General features: G+C 34.4%; 1 protein-coding gene across 1 annotated transcript in view; it reads right to left on the bottom strand.

Annotated features, from left to right (window-relative positions):
* Nucleotides 1-347: 347 nt before the first annotated feature.
* Nucleotides 348-16,156, bottom strand: part of LOC106110234 (inhibitory POU protein) — a 32,873-nt gene continuing 17,064 nt past the window's right edge. The window contains exons 2-4 of the mRNA XM_013291976.1: nt 12,311-12,367; nt 6,830-7,012; nt 348-1,055 (exon numbers count right to left, since the gene is read on the bottom strand). Of these exons, the coding sequence (XP_013147430.1) occupies nt 348-1,055; nt 6,830-7,012; nt 12,311-12,367 (948 nt within the window). The remainder of the gene's footprint in view (nt 1,056-6,829; nt 7,013-12,310; nt 12,368-16,156) is intronic.

Genomic DNA, 16,156 nt, shown 5'->3' with positions numbered 1-16,156 from the left:
TATGTACGATGAAGCGATTTAATTTAATTTGTATATAATCAATTATATACCCTGTGTCTCGAAAAAAATGTAAAAATTCTTTTTTACGAAAAGATAAATTGGCTCATGAAGTTCTACAACATCTACTCTAGTACTAAATTGCGATTGATTTGAGAGTGTTAAAAGAATGATATTAAAACGAGTTCTTATTATTGCTTATGTAAGGTGTCTTTCGTTTCTTGACGCTGTTGTGACATATTATCAAAAGGCCCTTGAAGATGAAGGTAAAGGCCGTGAATGTAGCGGCAGGCGGCTCAGTACCCGTACCCAGCGCCAGGGTACAGCAGCGCCGCGCCGCCTCCCGCCGGTCAGTGTTGCGCCGCGAATTTCATCCGCTTCTGCTTTTGCCTTTGATTACAGAACCACACACGTACCACGTTCTTTTTCAAATCTAACTTCTCCGCGATCGCCGCGATCTTCTCTCCAGACGGGCGAGGCTGCACAGCAAAGTAAGCTTCTAGACTTCGCTTTTCTGGTGCCGCTATCGAGGTTCTCTTTCTTTTCTTTTCACCGGCCGGTAATACGCTGGGCGCATCAGGATCACGTCTTTTGTTTTTAGCTTGTGCCTCGGCTTCCTCTAACCACGCTTGAAGTATGGGTTTTAAAGCTATCATATTGTTATGACTGAGTGTTAGACTCTCAAATCGACAAATTGTACTTTGTGAAAGAGCCCCTACGCCTGGTAATTTGAGGTTTGCAAGTGCCTTTCCCACGTCGGCTTGTGTTACGCCAAGTTTAATCCGTCGTTGTTTGAACCTCTCCGCAAACGCTTCCAGTTCTCGCGGATCTGTGTCGGTATCGGGATGAAGAGCCACCGCGGGGTGACCAAGGTGAGCGGGTGGGGCGTGAGTCAGGCCCCCTGGGTGGTGATGGTGGTTCATGACATGGTTCATTGCGCCGTAGCCGTGCAGTTGATGATGCGGTGGTGCCGTTTCACCCATGGGAGCTAGAGTTGTCATCGATGAAGAGGTCAATGGATCGAGCATATCGAGTCCTTCCATACCATGGTGGCCCATCTGTGGAAAAAATGGCTTTTTGTAATTCTTTTTTATCATACTGTCAAAATTATAACTATTAAGAGGATTAGTAGAGAGGGTGTGACGGAATCATTATTGTCGTGCGCCGAATTAACTTCTGCATTCATGTTAAATCAGACATTTTATTGTAAATAAAGCAGGGGTGGTAACAATGGCGCTACTCGGGGACGATATGGCAACATAAACAATCATCTTTGTACAGATTTGCACTCATTCTTTATGAGTGCAAACACTTCTTTTTTTTCAATAGGAGGGTGAGTCTGTTGTGACGTTGATTGGTTGCAAGTGTTTTACCAATATGCCTATGCTGTTGACCGGCTTTGAAAAGAAAATGAGTATTTTAAGCACGCGAATATGCGTATGCAGATGTATCAACTTTGTTATATTCATTCAATGATTTGTTCTAATCAAAGTGAATAACAAATATACTGTTTTAGCACAAATTCCTTTGGTTTTAATAGAATGTAAGACAACTACCGCATATTCAATTTAATCTATTACTTAATTTGTTACTAAAACAAATTAAAGTATTGCAAAAATGACAATTAAGAGAAAAGCGAGAACGATTGCATTAACAAACTTTTAATCGCATATTTTTCTGCCGAACGTATTGTTAGTATTTAATTATTAGAAACACTACTAGTTTGTCTTTGTATTATTTTTTTCGTAATAAATAAAATGAAGTACGGAGGTCTAGCTAAATCAATTGTCAATATACCGGAGGCTATCTATCTCACTATACAAACAGGTCGTATGTCTTTCGCTAACAATTTTTCGGTGGCGCGTCCAGGGGTACTGTATTAGGTGCAGTCGGTACGGGAGATCCCGGGGGAGCGGTAGATCACAATTACAAGGCACTAGCCGCGTGTTGCACGTAAACTTACATGCCTCCAACGGTTTGCTTTGTTCCTTTTTAATACCGTATACCTTGTGTTGTTCTATCAAAGACAAACTATATTTTTACAAAAAAAACTTAACATTCATATTTTCATTTAAGAAGTAAAAACATTGACATTATAGATTGTTTTATCTTCAAGTTTTTTTGTAAAAGCAGAGTCTTAATATATTTTTTATATAAGATTACAATAATATGGGGCCCGCCGTCTACAACCGACTGCCGGACCACGTCACAGCGGCTACCAACCTCGTGTCATTTAAAAATAAACTTAAGTCATGGCTAATAAAAAAAGCTTTCTATAGTGTCGAAGAATTTTTCCTACCATGATTGTTTTATGTACACAATTTTTATTTAGAATATCTTCTTCTTGTAATTCTCTTACCAATAAAATATTTGTATTTGTATTTCTATTTGTAATTGTTGTAAGTACATAATTTCGTGTTGCAATTTTTCCTCAATTTTATCAAACATGACATCTAATTTCTATACCCGTACAAACCGCAAAGGTTTCACCGCACAGGTGTATGAATTTCAAATACACGTACAATATGTTCGGGTAAGCACACGTGGGGCGACATTGATGGGGCTTTGGCGTATGTCGTGGTATAATAATGTATCGCCACCCCACTTTGCGTCGCTTTTCTATGATTACTAAGTAGGAAAATTACTTTACAATTTCATTTTACAAAACGCATATGTGATCGCTTTAAAACCCATTACGCGCGTTTACCAGTATTTGAAATAATTAAATACGACTTCATTTATTGATGAAACTTGATGTCCCTTTAACTAAATATTTTTGATTTAATTTAATTTAATACTGATTATTTAATATATGTATACGCAATTATGAACAACTAGCCTCGCCCGCGACTCCGTCCTCGTGGAATTAAAAAAAACAGAAGTGAGTGTCCTATGTGTTATTCCAGACTATGCTCTAAACCTGTGCCAAATTACATGGAGATCCGTTCAGCCGTTTAAGATACAAACGTCCTAACTAACAAACATCCATCCATCCATCGTAACTTCGTATTTATAATATTTATATGATATATGATTTAATTTTTACTACATAAGTAATTTATTTCGATTACTCATTACCTTACTAATATTATAAATGCGAAAGTTTGTATCGCCATGGAATTTGGCAAAGATGTAAAATAAATTCTGGAAGAACTCATACTTACAATGTTTTTTTTAATTCCGCGCGGACGGAGTCGCGGGCAACAGTTACTTAATATAAAACATAATTATAAATGTATTCTATAGCATGTTAATTACAGTAAAATTTAACATTTACTTATTACACAAAACTAAAATGTCAATAAATAAATGTAACATTAAAGAAATTACTAAGTACACTAAGCCCTAAGCAATCAAATCGATATGAACAACCCCACACCCCAGTACAATTGCAAGTGGATATTAAATAAATTATATTCCGTTAATAGTGATTTGTATCATAACGTTATGATTTGGACAAGTGGCCGAATTTATTCGGGGTGGGATATTGTCGGGCCACGAAACACGCGTTCGTCATAATGTTTATCTGTCATTTTTGTATTTGGATTTTTTTCGGAACGAAAAGATATTGAGAATTTGACAAATGTAAACAATAAATTTCATGCGGATTAAGCCGCAAGGAAACCGCTCGTTTCAACTAAAGATGAACAATATAATCCACAATGTCTATCTCGATTGAAACAAATAACGGAAGTTAATTTTACTATTCAATAATTTCAAACTTAATAAATCTGATTGATATACAGAAGCAGGAATTTAATGACACCTATTAACATGCGTATTACCCGCTTGTCGTATGGGCCAACAATTTTCCCCACCTCTTTCGCATATGGAACAAATATGACACTAGCGTCGGTTATACACGAATAATGCTAGGTTTACACAAGGGCAGAACAGTGAAACAGTGCATTACTGTTATTACATGGACGCACAACCCCGAGACATGACATTGCCGCGAAACTCCACTAAGGTGACACATGTCTTTGTTTTTGCAAAGAGAATGAGAGTGATGATTACATGTTTATACAAGTACCACGGTAGTTGAAATATTGTCGAACTGTTTTGACAGTAAGTGAAGATTAAAAAATAGTAGTACTGCGCTGTCTACCTGCAGTATGAAACTAGCGTTAGTGCGAAGGGTTGATATGAATACCTGACGAGTGCCATTAAATGATGTTTTGACCGTCCGTCGGGGTCCGAATACGCGCTTTGAAATGCCAATTCTGTCGAAACAGTAATCATATTTTACAAATGTGAGCGAGGACCCAATCCGGTCAGCACTGCATACACATTTCAATTGTTTTGTTTGTCCTGTTAATTACGTGTTTATTATTATTTTTTTTTTTTTATTATTACTTTGTTGTGTGTGTGTTTTTTTTTCTCTTATTCCAAATTGTGTTGTAGTGGTGATAAGATTAAATGTTATTTTATTTTATTTTATTTTTAAATTACTGGACAGACTATATGAAATACGAATAAATATACTGACAGTAAAAATGATGTTATTTCTAACAAGAATTTCTTTTATTTATATATCAAATGAAAATGTCTGGACGTTGTTACTATCATTGAAAGCACGAGACACGCGATACGTGGTTATAACAGAGGTAACGCCCTTTGTTGAATAGTGAAGTTGTTGTTATACAGAGCTGTCTAGAATAGTTAAATTAAATAGTTGAGGTATTCATTTCTTTTCATTTTTTTAATCACAACAATGATCTTATTAAACACACAATGCTTACGACAATCATACTTCAAACTAATATTATAAATGCGAATGTTTACTTGGTGGAGTTTCTAGCCTAAACGGCTCAACGGATCTGTATGAAATTTGGCATAAATGTAGTACATAGTCTAGAAGAATACATAGGGTAGGTAATTTAGTTTTTTCTTTAGTTCCACGCAAACGGAGTCGCGGGAAAAAATTATAATCCACATGCCTTTTCTGCTTAATCGAATTAAAACACTTAGTTTTTTTACTTTTCTTAAGCACAGTTTGAAAAAATCTAAACGTTAAAACATGGTACGCAATGTCGTGTTATTAAAAACAAAAAAGCGGCATTGTAGATTTTTTAAGCATCGTCGAACAACGAACTGCCATATCCCTCCAGACTTGTCCCAAGTGGCAGAAGCGACAATTGCACGGCAACCTAGTAAAAACGGCCGTGTGTCCTGTACTCCCCCGAGTACACACTTGTTTTTTTTATCTACCCCTTTTCCGTAGTTTACTTTAAGTTTTACTGTTTATTCAAGTCGTTTTTGTTGATAGCAACGAAATGAAAAAAAAATGGTTTGTAGTTTGAAACAATTTTGAAACAATATAAAAAACTGCGTTAATTTTTTTGTTTGATATGCCGTTAGTAGTAGTTTATTAGAAGAAAAAACACGAAGAGGTAAATATTGCAATTTACTTTTCGACATAATTTAATCTCAAAATGTCATTGTTTTGAAAAAAAAAATTGAAGTGATAACTTAAGACATTACCGTAATCGATTGTAGAAGATTGCTTATAACCGTAGAATTCCGTAGATAATAGCAATTGATACAAATCATGACAGTGGAGTTCTACGCTTAATAAAACCTAAAACCAGTAGTGTTTGCGATACTTTCTTACGATAAGGTAAAACTCTTTCAGGAATTGCTATCAAATGTTACGCGGTACAAATAACGTTTGTATTCCGTTATCTACAAAGGGTTGTCGCTGCGAAAGTTTTTAGATTTGATATAAAATGTATATAAAAAACTCACAATAATAAGAAATTATACAATCGATGACCCAGCAGTACATAATCAATATTTTATGCGGTTTGGTACGCGTTTTAAATTACAGGAATAAAACATATCAAAATAGTTCAATATTCAGTTCTCAGAATAATTTATTAATATCATAACCCGTTTTCCAGTTCATGATCCAAAGTATTAATATTGCATATTCGAGTATAATTTTAATCTTCGCCAGGACAGGCAGACGGAAGTGCCTTTATTAGGATAGCCATTGTTAGCTAAATTTCCAGACTGTATTCGTGCAGTCATAAGATAACAATTCGTTTCTAATTCAACTAATATTTACTCTTAAATATTTCCCTTTTTCATTAAAATAAAGTACTCTTTTATTTTTTTGTGAATGCTACTTGTAATTCCATTTAGAATCATGTAAAAATATATTTAAGCGAAATTGTAGAGGCGGCAACACAATCGGCAACATTACATCGAACAGTGCATAAAATTACCTCATTTTTATAGTGTAGCGCATATATTTCTTACATGTTACAGCCCTCTCGTCTACCCCACTCGAAGCAAATCCCCGAGGAACGAACCCTCCTTTACCGACATATGAACTCTCAAAGATTTTCCAAGGTGTATGGGGCATAGAGAAATGCATTTACTTCTATTATTATTATTTATGTCGCTACAGAGGCGAGGAGCGTACCAATTTGGCAACAATTTTATGAGTCCGCTTTAGTTTTATAGCAACGAAATTTGATTCGTATGATTGCTATCAACTTTACCTTTGATATGCTTATACATGTGCGTTATGTTACGAAATGCTGATTGCATTTCATTTCGAAGTAAGTTGAATTATTTTCGAATATTTTTTGGGAAATGAATAATTTTTTGCTTTAACAATTTTAAATCATATAAGCATTTGGTTGAGTACTTAAAGTTAGATAGTAGATAAAAGATATTCTAATTAATGGTATTAAAAGCCTCGCTTGGCGAACTATTCTTGAATCTGACTCTATTGATGAGTTACGGATATAGACTAATGTAGAATGTCTTTCGGGTTGTCGATAAACGCCTCGAACAACTAACTGTTTAGACACAAATGTACCTGATGCGGTCTAGCGTTGTGGGATGGTGGCCCCCCGACACCGTGATGGTACACCATATCATGCTTCAATTGTGGCAGTGGCGGCCCCGGCTGCGGTCCTGACTGATGCTTGCTGATGTCAACCGCAGCCAACGCCTCCGCCCGACTCAGCAACCCATCGTTGAGGCCGCTGAAGAGATCGCCCTGAGGAAATACAATTACGTCAACAATCCAATTTCAAATTCAATATCAATATACATAAATAATAAAAGCCAACAAACGCGTGGAAATAAACTCCTGATAAAATGCTTCAATGATCCTAAGATTTGAAGACATAGGTATAAGTAGGTACTAAAGTACAAAACAAGAATCATAACGTAATTCCTACATTAAATCTTGATATCCAAAACCCACTACCCTAAAAGCGACTCACCTCAGGTGTAGTAAAAGTTACTCATAAAAAGCAAATGGTACATGCATACATCTAAAGAAAGAACAGAAGAGTAACGTGAAGTAATCTTTTCTACTATAAGACTCTCTTGTCTAAAAAAATGTATATTGGAAGTCATGCTGACTAATGTAAATAAATCTTCATCGTCCTCTAATTTTCTAAGATACTTCAGCAAATGAATTTATTGAAAAAATTATAAGATACCTATAGAACATGCAGTATAAGTACTACGAAATACTTAAAAGTTGTAATTTACACTACATAAAATTAAGTGAAACTTATATAAGTAAATGTAAATGTTAATTGTATCACAAATATAATGAAGTGCAAACAACCGTAGGTAGTTCAAAGAGGGGTCTAATTCGCGAGAGATATTACGTAGGCCACATCAAATAGTCATGGCTGCTCAACCGGCGGCCCGCGGACAGGGGTTTTTCTCGGATTACTTTAAATTATTTATGAGTGACTCTGACCCCGCGTTCCTCCGCAACTCGTTACTTGCTTCCACGGCTTCTCGAACTCGCTTCCGACAGATGCGGTGTGTGCCGCCTGACTCCCAAATAGGCAGTTTTATAGTGCCAGGGACCACTTTTAAAGTGATAGTTTCCCGTTTCGATTTACCGCCGGTGCACACGTTTGCTTCTTTATTCCGACCTCCACTTGCGCGATACAGCTTGCATTTGAATTGCTCGTCCAAATTGAACTGTACTTCATTTTGTATGTGCAAAATATATTGGGAGGGTCCGCTATTTTTTGCTTGACCAACTCTTCGGTTTGACAATGAATTCTTAATAATCTCTAAACCATACTTAACAATTGTTTCACGCAAAATACGCGATAGTCCTGGTGTTGCGGAAACCGTAATACTAACTAACTAAAAATGTAATAAATCTTTCAGTTTTTCATGTTACGACTTTCATACGATTCTTTATTGAAAGTAAGCCGAGCGAAAATGAAATCATTCGACAACCATTTTACATGTAATTTTGGTAATACCTTAAAAGAATTCATCAAAATATATTAATTCAGCTGATTAATAACGAATTAAAAGCAATTTTAACAAGTGTATTATTTAAGGATCGTATATCGGTTCATTAGACTAATCACACATAAGAAATAAAAACAACAATAGTAAAATTATTCTAAGACTTAATTTTGCTATAAACGAACCTAAGTGTAAAACATAAAATGGCTCTACAGCTTTAAAATAACTTCTGTAACAATAAAATTATATTGAAAAACTAATCGTAATAATAATCGGTGATGTAATCAAGCGTGGGAATCAAAACTTGTCCCTTCACCCTTCACGAATCATTAGAGTCGTGTTACAGAAGTGGCGTTACAAACTCCCAACTGATTGCAATTGTTAAGCAAATCGTCCCCACCCTCTATCCAACAGATAAAAAGTAATTTCCATCGCTAGGGTAAGGCATGAACAACGACAATTACTGTTCCAATTGCTCTTGTCATTCAACAAGCTTGCGCACATTGAAATATGAGTTTCCACTTAGAAACATGTCCGAAAATTATTGTTGCTACTGTTTTTGGTAAAACAATATGATTTTAAAAAAGGGGTTCCGACATCGATCGATTCAAAACCTTGTCTTATTTGTTCAATTCTAATCATTTTTAAGATATTTTTTTTAACCAATCCAACAAGATGAAAGGGTAATAACAAGCATAAAAGTGTTACAGACGTATTAAGGACCTTTTTATTAAAGTTGGTATTAGTTATTAGACAAAATCATTGTTTTCTATGATAAAATAATTGTTTTGTTATAGAGGATAGATTGAAAACAATAACTGTAACTTTACGTATATTGAAATATTCCATTACTATTATTACTCATCAACGTTCTCATTTTAGGGTTAACTGGCGACATCTCGTGATCCCCTGATACATCTGTGCCACGTAATGTCTGTATCAAATGTCACAGAGATGTAAGAGCTTTGGGTTTGAGGGGTCTTAGCGCCCGATTAGTCAACACACTATACAGATGCATACTAAAGTGCTGAATATTCGTATTCATATTTATTTATTCTTTATATAAATCTTACTGATAATATAAATTCGAAATTTTAAATAGATGTATAAATGTTCGTTAGATAAGTTAGAGATTAAATGGCTGAACGAATCACGATAAAATTCGTTAAGCATGGATGTAGAGGATAGTGTGGAAAAACGTATAGGCTACTCAATTTTTTACTTCCACACGGTAGGAATCGCGGGAAAAGCTGGTATTTTAATTACAACTTATCGCTTTCAAACAAAAATAATTATTGAAAACAAAATATAATTTTTATCAACATAAATCCGGCTCAGAATAATCATATTGTACATAGTTTTATTTAATAAGCCAAGAAATAAATGTAAATACATCGCGAGTAAGATTAATGTAATCTCCATTAATCAAGCTAATATTTTGTATATAGAAAGGGTATTTACTATTAGAGACTAAACTAATCCTAATGCAGATGAAGTCGTGTTATAATTTTAATTACAACATAAGGGTACCGACCCGAGATATATAATTCATATTTGTTAGCGGAATAGTGAAAATAAGTCGGCCAAACGAAGTGGGATTTTAATGTATCTTAGAGAATATTCTGCTGAAATTCGATTCGGAAAACATATGTCAAATATATCATGTAATTATTTGATATAATTGTTTCACGACGGAGATAGTTTGGTACGAAATTGGCAGTAATCGTAAGGTTACGATGATACAACTCGCTTCTAGACACTGCTATTCAAAAGCTATAGCTATAGCAGTAAAAAATTCCTATTAAAGTAGGCTCATTATTACTAAAAATCCCTTTTATAATCCCCTATTAATAACAATTATGTACGTATTAAGTTATACAATATACAACATTTTAATACTGTTTCGCCGGATTAAGGCGGATATAAAATTGTTGAATAATCTAAAGACTTTTCCACGCGAGTGTACCACCGTAGTGGCGCTTAACAACGAGTAGGATTACAGGAGGTGCACTTAGCCGCGACGATTACATCGGACGGAACAACAGAGGGTGAAAACAACGTTAATTTCATAAAAATTCAACTTCCATTTTCAACGATTTTAATCCTCTTTTCTACTAGCTGTTTCTATGCGGCTTCATCCGCATGAAATAATAAAACTTGCTTTTACTCTGAAACTTTCTAATCTCAAAATACAAATGTACATATGACAATTGTTAGCCAATGGCAAAGAAGGTTACTATGGTAATCTTGCGACATTGCTGCTATTGGCTTGTAGTTTTTGATCCTTTGACGAATTAATTCTCGACCGCTTTGTGTGTACGTGCAAAATTAATGACAATCAAATACGAAGTAGTAAAAAAGCCGTAGTTAACATTTGATAATCAATTCAGTTTCACTAATTAAAGTGTGAAGAAACATCGTCTTTAAATTATCAAACCAACAAAATAGAATTGATTTTTTAACATTTACTAGTATGGTTATGACGATAAAATATTAATTTAATTTATCCGGTACTATTGAGCAACAGGTAAATAAATAAACAACACTCAATAACTACTATAAATTCAATGAAAGCTATAATTGGATGCTACCTTTCATCGTATTCATTCGTTAGGCATTTCCGCTTACAGTCTGACATATCACGATACCAATTTCTGTTCTATCAATTATTTTTTACCGTTTCTTTCTATATTGGAATCCGATACATCGAACGTAAATGTCAAAAGTAATCACGAATGCAAACCCTTTTCTGTATTATTCACGCTTAAACTGCATTTGGTTATTTTCCTGGATGAAACGATAGGTCGTTTTCAGTGTAATGATGTCCTAGCACGGTAAGCCGTGATTCTTATTTACAAAGGGAGTAAGATTTTTTTTTTAAGTTAAAGCAATACGAAAATAATCTTACTTTAAGGCTCATATTACACTATACATTTTCGCTATACTTCAATACTATAATACTTTAATAATTAATGGCATGTTAAATGTGAATTTACTAAAGCTTTGTTTTACCTTTTATTACCATATATTTTGTTCGTTCATGTAAAATGCAATTAACTTAACAAATTTTCACTAATTAAATGCATTTCACATAAAATGTTATAATAAACTCACTGTACATTTAGTGGTGAAATATAACTGTGGCAGTCATAATTACAGCCCGTGACCACTTTACAATTCATTGCTCTGTGACAACTCAAATTCTATACTGAAAAGTCCAATTTCAGTATTCAGTTACACAGTGTATAAGGAACAGACATTTTTAATTAAATATACGTGTTAACATTTTATTAGTCCCTTTGAATTCCAATTATCGTTAAAGACTTTTGTAAAATGTAATAAAATAATAACTTAGTTATGTATCTATCAATCAAGTTTATGCTACACTGTATACCGTTTGTAAAGTTTCTTAAAATGTCTTGTTAAAAATGTATTCAAATATCTTTATAATCCTGGCTAAGACATAACATTGAATTATTTCTTAAAACTTTTGAATAGGACGTTTTGCCAGAAAGACCTTTTCTCATCTTTTCGAGTTCTAAGAAATAAAATTTACTTGATAAGAAAGCGAACTTTTCTTCACTTTGTCTAGTAGTGAATTTATTTTTCGATTCAGTGAAAATTTAAAAGCATTCTCTCATATTCGACTTAGGGTACCTCAATTTTTAACGAAATTCCTTCCATCATGTCTGCGACTTCAAGAACCTGGTGTCATCTCCAAAAAAAGACTCCTATACTATATAAAGTTAAATTTAAATAAATCTACAATAAAACATGCATTATATGTGTTCAACTAGTACTCGTTCTTAATGACTGTAAACGCAAAGCTCACGAATAATATAATCTTTGGCCAAAGATCGCTACATTTATTCGCTAAGCAAGTGATAAATTGAAATTAACTGAAGCCAGATCATGTAACAGATAATGTTAAAGCCCGCCGTACACTGACAGCTTCTAGCAATCGGCGCACCGCGTCGTGCTGCCTTCAGCATTAGCAGCACTAGAATGCTGAAAGCTGTCGACTGCTTTAAACTATCCGTGTACAGCAACCCTAAGTATTACTTACATTATGCCTCGGTGACCACGAGTTGCACATCAGTGATGCGTCTTCCAATATTCGGCTCTGAAAAAAAAAACTTAATTTGATTAATTTATTGTGCTTTACATGCAGAGTTACAATCGCAAACGATATGGATATTTGTTTTCTTTTATCACGCTGATGTCATCCAGTAAAACACTCCGTGTGTGAATTCGTGCTAATCATGTGTCATCTAGATTTAAGAACATAGTGGCAAGATTCATAATAACAAATATACTAAGTGGCCTTCATTTGGTCGTTATATAATTCCGATTAAATCAATATATTATAGACAGAATATTGTACTCAGAACTATAATTTCGATACTAGAACGTATAATTTGAAACCTTTTAAACGGTTAGTAGTACTTTGGTTATAACACATGTTTCCGAAGCAGTCATTCGGTTACGCCCTCACTTCTCTACGATACCTTAAAGACTTCTAAATGGTTAGACAAATATTCGAACGACTTGAACGTCCATTACATGTCACATTGCCTTTAAATTGCTGTGTTCATTCAATGAACATTTGTAATTTGTAGAGAGGTTTGTTATTTAACAATTCACTGACACTTTAATTATATAAGTGAATCGTTTGATGAAACGGACCTGTATTCCAATTTGCGATTGCAAAGAATAAATGAAATTAAATTCTAGTGTTGGTTTGTTTGATATTTTTGTATAATTATTAAAAACAAACAAAAAAGTTCGCTTCGGATTTTATATCGTAATAATATATACGAGGAAATTCTGTTGAAAATATTATGTTTAATTAAAATATGATAGCCTTTGAACTTGGTTTGACGGGATATACATTTCATTTTAGCAGCCGAAAAACGATGTTGCGAAATATAAGAGAGACCAGAGTTCAATGTGACATCTTCCGCACGACTCCGCTCCTGGTCTCGTAAATAATTAATTCTTAGCCCTTTGCCGCGCCTGTTAAATGGCCTGACTAAATAAGGGAGGGTTCACCCCTCCCCGCTGTCCCACAACGACCCTCTCCCTCCCCCCTCCCTCCCATGACTGAACCCACTAAAAACTTTTAATACTGAACGTTTGTTTTCGTATAATTTTCACTACTCTTATATGAAATCGCCCCGAGGTGCTGCGCGTACTAGCCTCAAATTTATAATTTAATTCTACTTAACATATTTGTGCCTATAACTAATACATACATCTTTGTTGATGATTCAATAATTTTGTAGTTTATTAATAAATAAAACATTATTAAAATGTACATAAGGATGTATGAAAGAACAGCATTTTGACGAATAGCTATTCGTTATGCTTCACTAGAAATGAATATTGGGATTTAGGAGTAAGGATGCTCGTTTGCTATTAACTAATCCCAGACTAATGTAAGGACATAGAAAATTTATTAATTTTCCTACTTTAAAACCAAAAATAACCTTAAAAGATATCGAAACGAGAATACGTACATAACGCTGCATGTGCTTGAATAAACCCTTATAAGGTACAAAAATGTTTGTAAGTTTGGTCGTTTATGTCCTACAAAACCACGGGAAATGAAGAAGTATACCCATAGTTTACGCTAGTTTTGTTATGTTATGGAACCGTGTACACCTTTATCCAATTGCGTAATAAATCTCGCAAAACATAAGTAATTGCAAATAGTCTGCACTATTTGCTAAATGTATTGTTCCACAATCAATTACCATGGCAGGTAGTCTGTACCGAGTTTACAAATGTAATTACTCACTATTAACGCTGACAATTTAATTTATGGACACGGCTATCAGTACGGCGCCACCTGATCTGTTTCACACGAAGTAGGAAGTTTAAAACTTCAAGTTTAAAAAACGCGCAAAGCACTCACGGCTATGCCCGCAATTACACCGACATAATCGTATCCAAAGTACCCGAGAACTTTGAACAATCTTACCTAAATCATGAGAGAATGAGCCTTAAATTTGCCAAGGAATTTTAAAGCTTTGATAGAGGGAGACGACGATTTCTAATAAGCGAGGAGTGAAAGGGACAGATATTAGAAGATTATGGTAATGACGATAAAAATACCCAATGAGGGTAGCGGTACTTAGAAGCAATTTAAAGATATTGTATTTAATGCTTCGGAGAGGAGTTATTTTGGGGCAGGGGTCTTGAGAGGGAGGCGGCTTTTAAAAGACTCGGATGCGAGCTGGATTTTGTGAATTGATAATTGGGGTGCACTCTATCGGCAGTTTCGAACGAGGTTTAACGTGTATGCCTAATGGATTTTTACACCCGTTCTGACGTCGAAATATTGGAAAAACTGTATGTACCACCATGTTATAAGTTTTTCAATAGCACTTTCATGTTTATGGTAATCAAAATAAAATACATAAGATTTTGTACATCTTGAATACATTTGTCAATTTTCTACCATACAAGTTATTTAGCTCCGTCTAGACAAAGGTTTTAACATAGTGATATTTAAAAGGTTTACAATCAAAACTTTCGACCTTAAAAGTAAGTATGATCAGCTTATTTCTGATTGCTAAATACAAAAACCGACTTAATATATCTAACAATCTATTTCTGTGACTACTAATTCCGCCACAATGAAAACTCAATAAGCGCAGTAAAAAGTTGACGGCGAATGCTATATCTGTCTTCGCTACGAGAAAGAATTTTATCCTAGATTTTCTAGCACAATTTTCAACAACTCTGATCTCTCGAAGTGGCTTTGCATTTTATTCTTATTTGACAAGTACGCTAAAAATAGTTAAACCATAAGTTATCGTAAAAATATCTTAGATTTAAATAAAAATCTTCTTAATGAGCATGAATCATCATATCATACTTCATACAATAACATAAATGCGTAAGTTTAGATGGATGTATGGATTTGTAGCCAAAACGACTGAACGGATTTTATTAAAATTTAAGATGTAGAAAAAGAAGAACACATAAGCTCGTTTATGTTTTTTTTATTACACGCGGACGGTGTCGCGGGCGAGAGCTAGTAAGAATTTAAAAATTATCTATTTGTTATGCATTAAAAAATATTCTATCTAACCAGAACAATCTCTAAATCAAAATCATCAAAATAGATAGATAGAGTAAATACAATAATTAACAACCTAAAGGGATGTATACTATGTGCTGTGTAGGTAGGTAGATAAGGGTTAATCAGTGAAGATGTAACAATAATCGTTAACGAGTTTCATTAGCAGCGCGCCATTCGCGTTACGGCCCCGGCTGTCTCAATGTGGTCGTAGGTATGGAGGGTACTTAGTTTTATAGACACTGGAACGCTTAAGCCATTTAATGGTTGTGCTATTTCTCTAGCACCCAGAAATAAGAGCCTACAACCGCAATAATAGACACTCTCAGTCAGTGTAATTGAGTTAACAAAGTAACTTCTTTTATGTAGAAGATTGGGAATTGGTAACCGTGTATCATCACCAAAAGTAGTTGTTCTAAAAATTTTATACGCTAATTTGTACAGTCAGCATAAATATATGTACAATAACGAAGCATCGGAAACTTGTATACGCGTTAGGTCACAAAAATAGAATGCACGAATTCAAGCTTTGAAGTTTCTAAAGTTGTGTAATCTCTTGTGCAGCTGACTGTATATTAGTTGTAAAACAAATTTAATCATTTCACCATTTGCATTTTGCACGAGATCAAAAAGTTTTAACGTTATTTATTATTAATTCAGCGCAATACATTTTTCAGTATAATGCATTCCTTCATTAATTCTTTCATTTAATTACACGTTATGAATTGGACAAGTGCAACGCATAAGCATTTGCAGTACAACTGTTAAATTGGTTTAATTGTTATTGGTAATACCCATTACAAGTGTAGGCATGGTTTGAAAATT

The sequence above is a fragment of the Papilio polytes genome, unplaced genomic scaffold (assembly GCF_000836215.1).
Source record: "Papilio polytes unplaced genomic scaffold, Ppol_1.0 DF820711.1, whole genome shotgun sequence".
Classification (NCBI taxonomy): domain Eukaryota; kingdom Metazoa; phylum Arthropoda; class Insecta; order Lepidoptera; family Papilionidae; genus Papilio; species Papilio polytes.
Note: the sequence above shows the minus strand (reverse complement) of the source record. Positions and strands in the feature narration are given on the sequence as shown.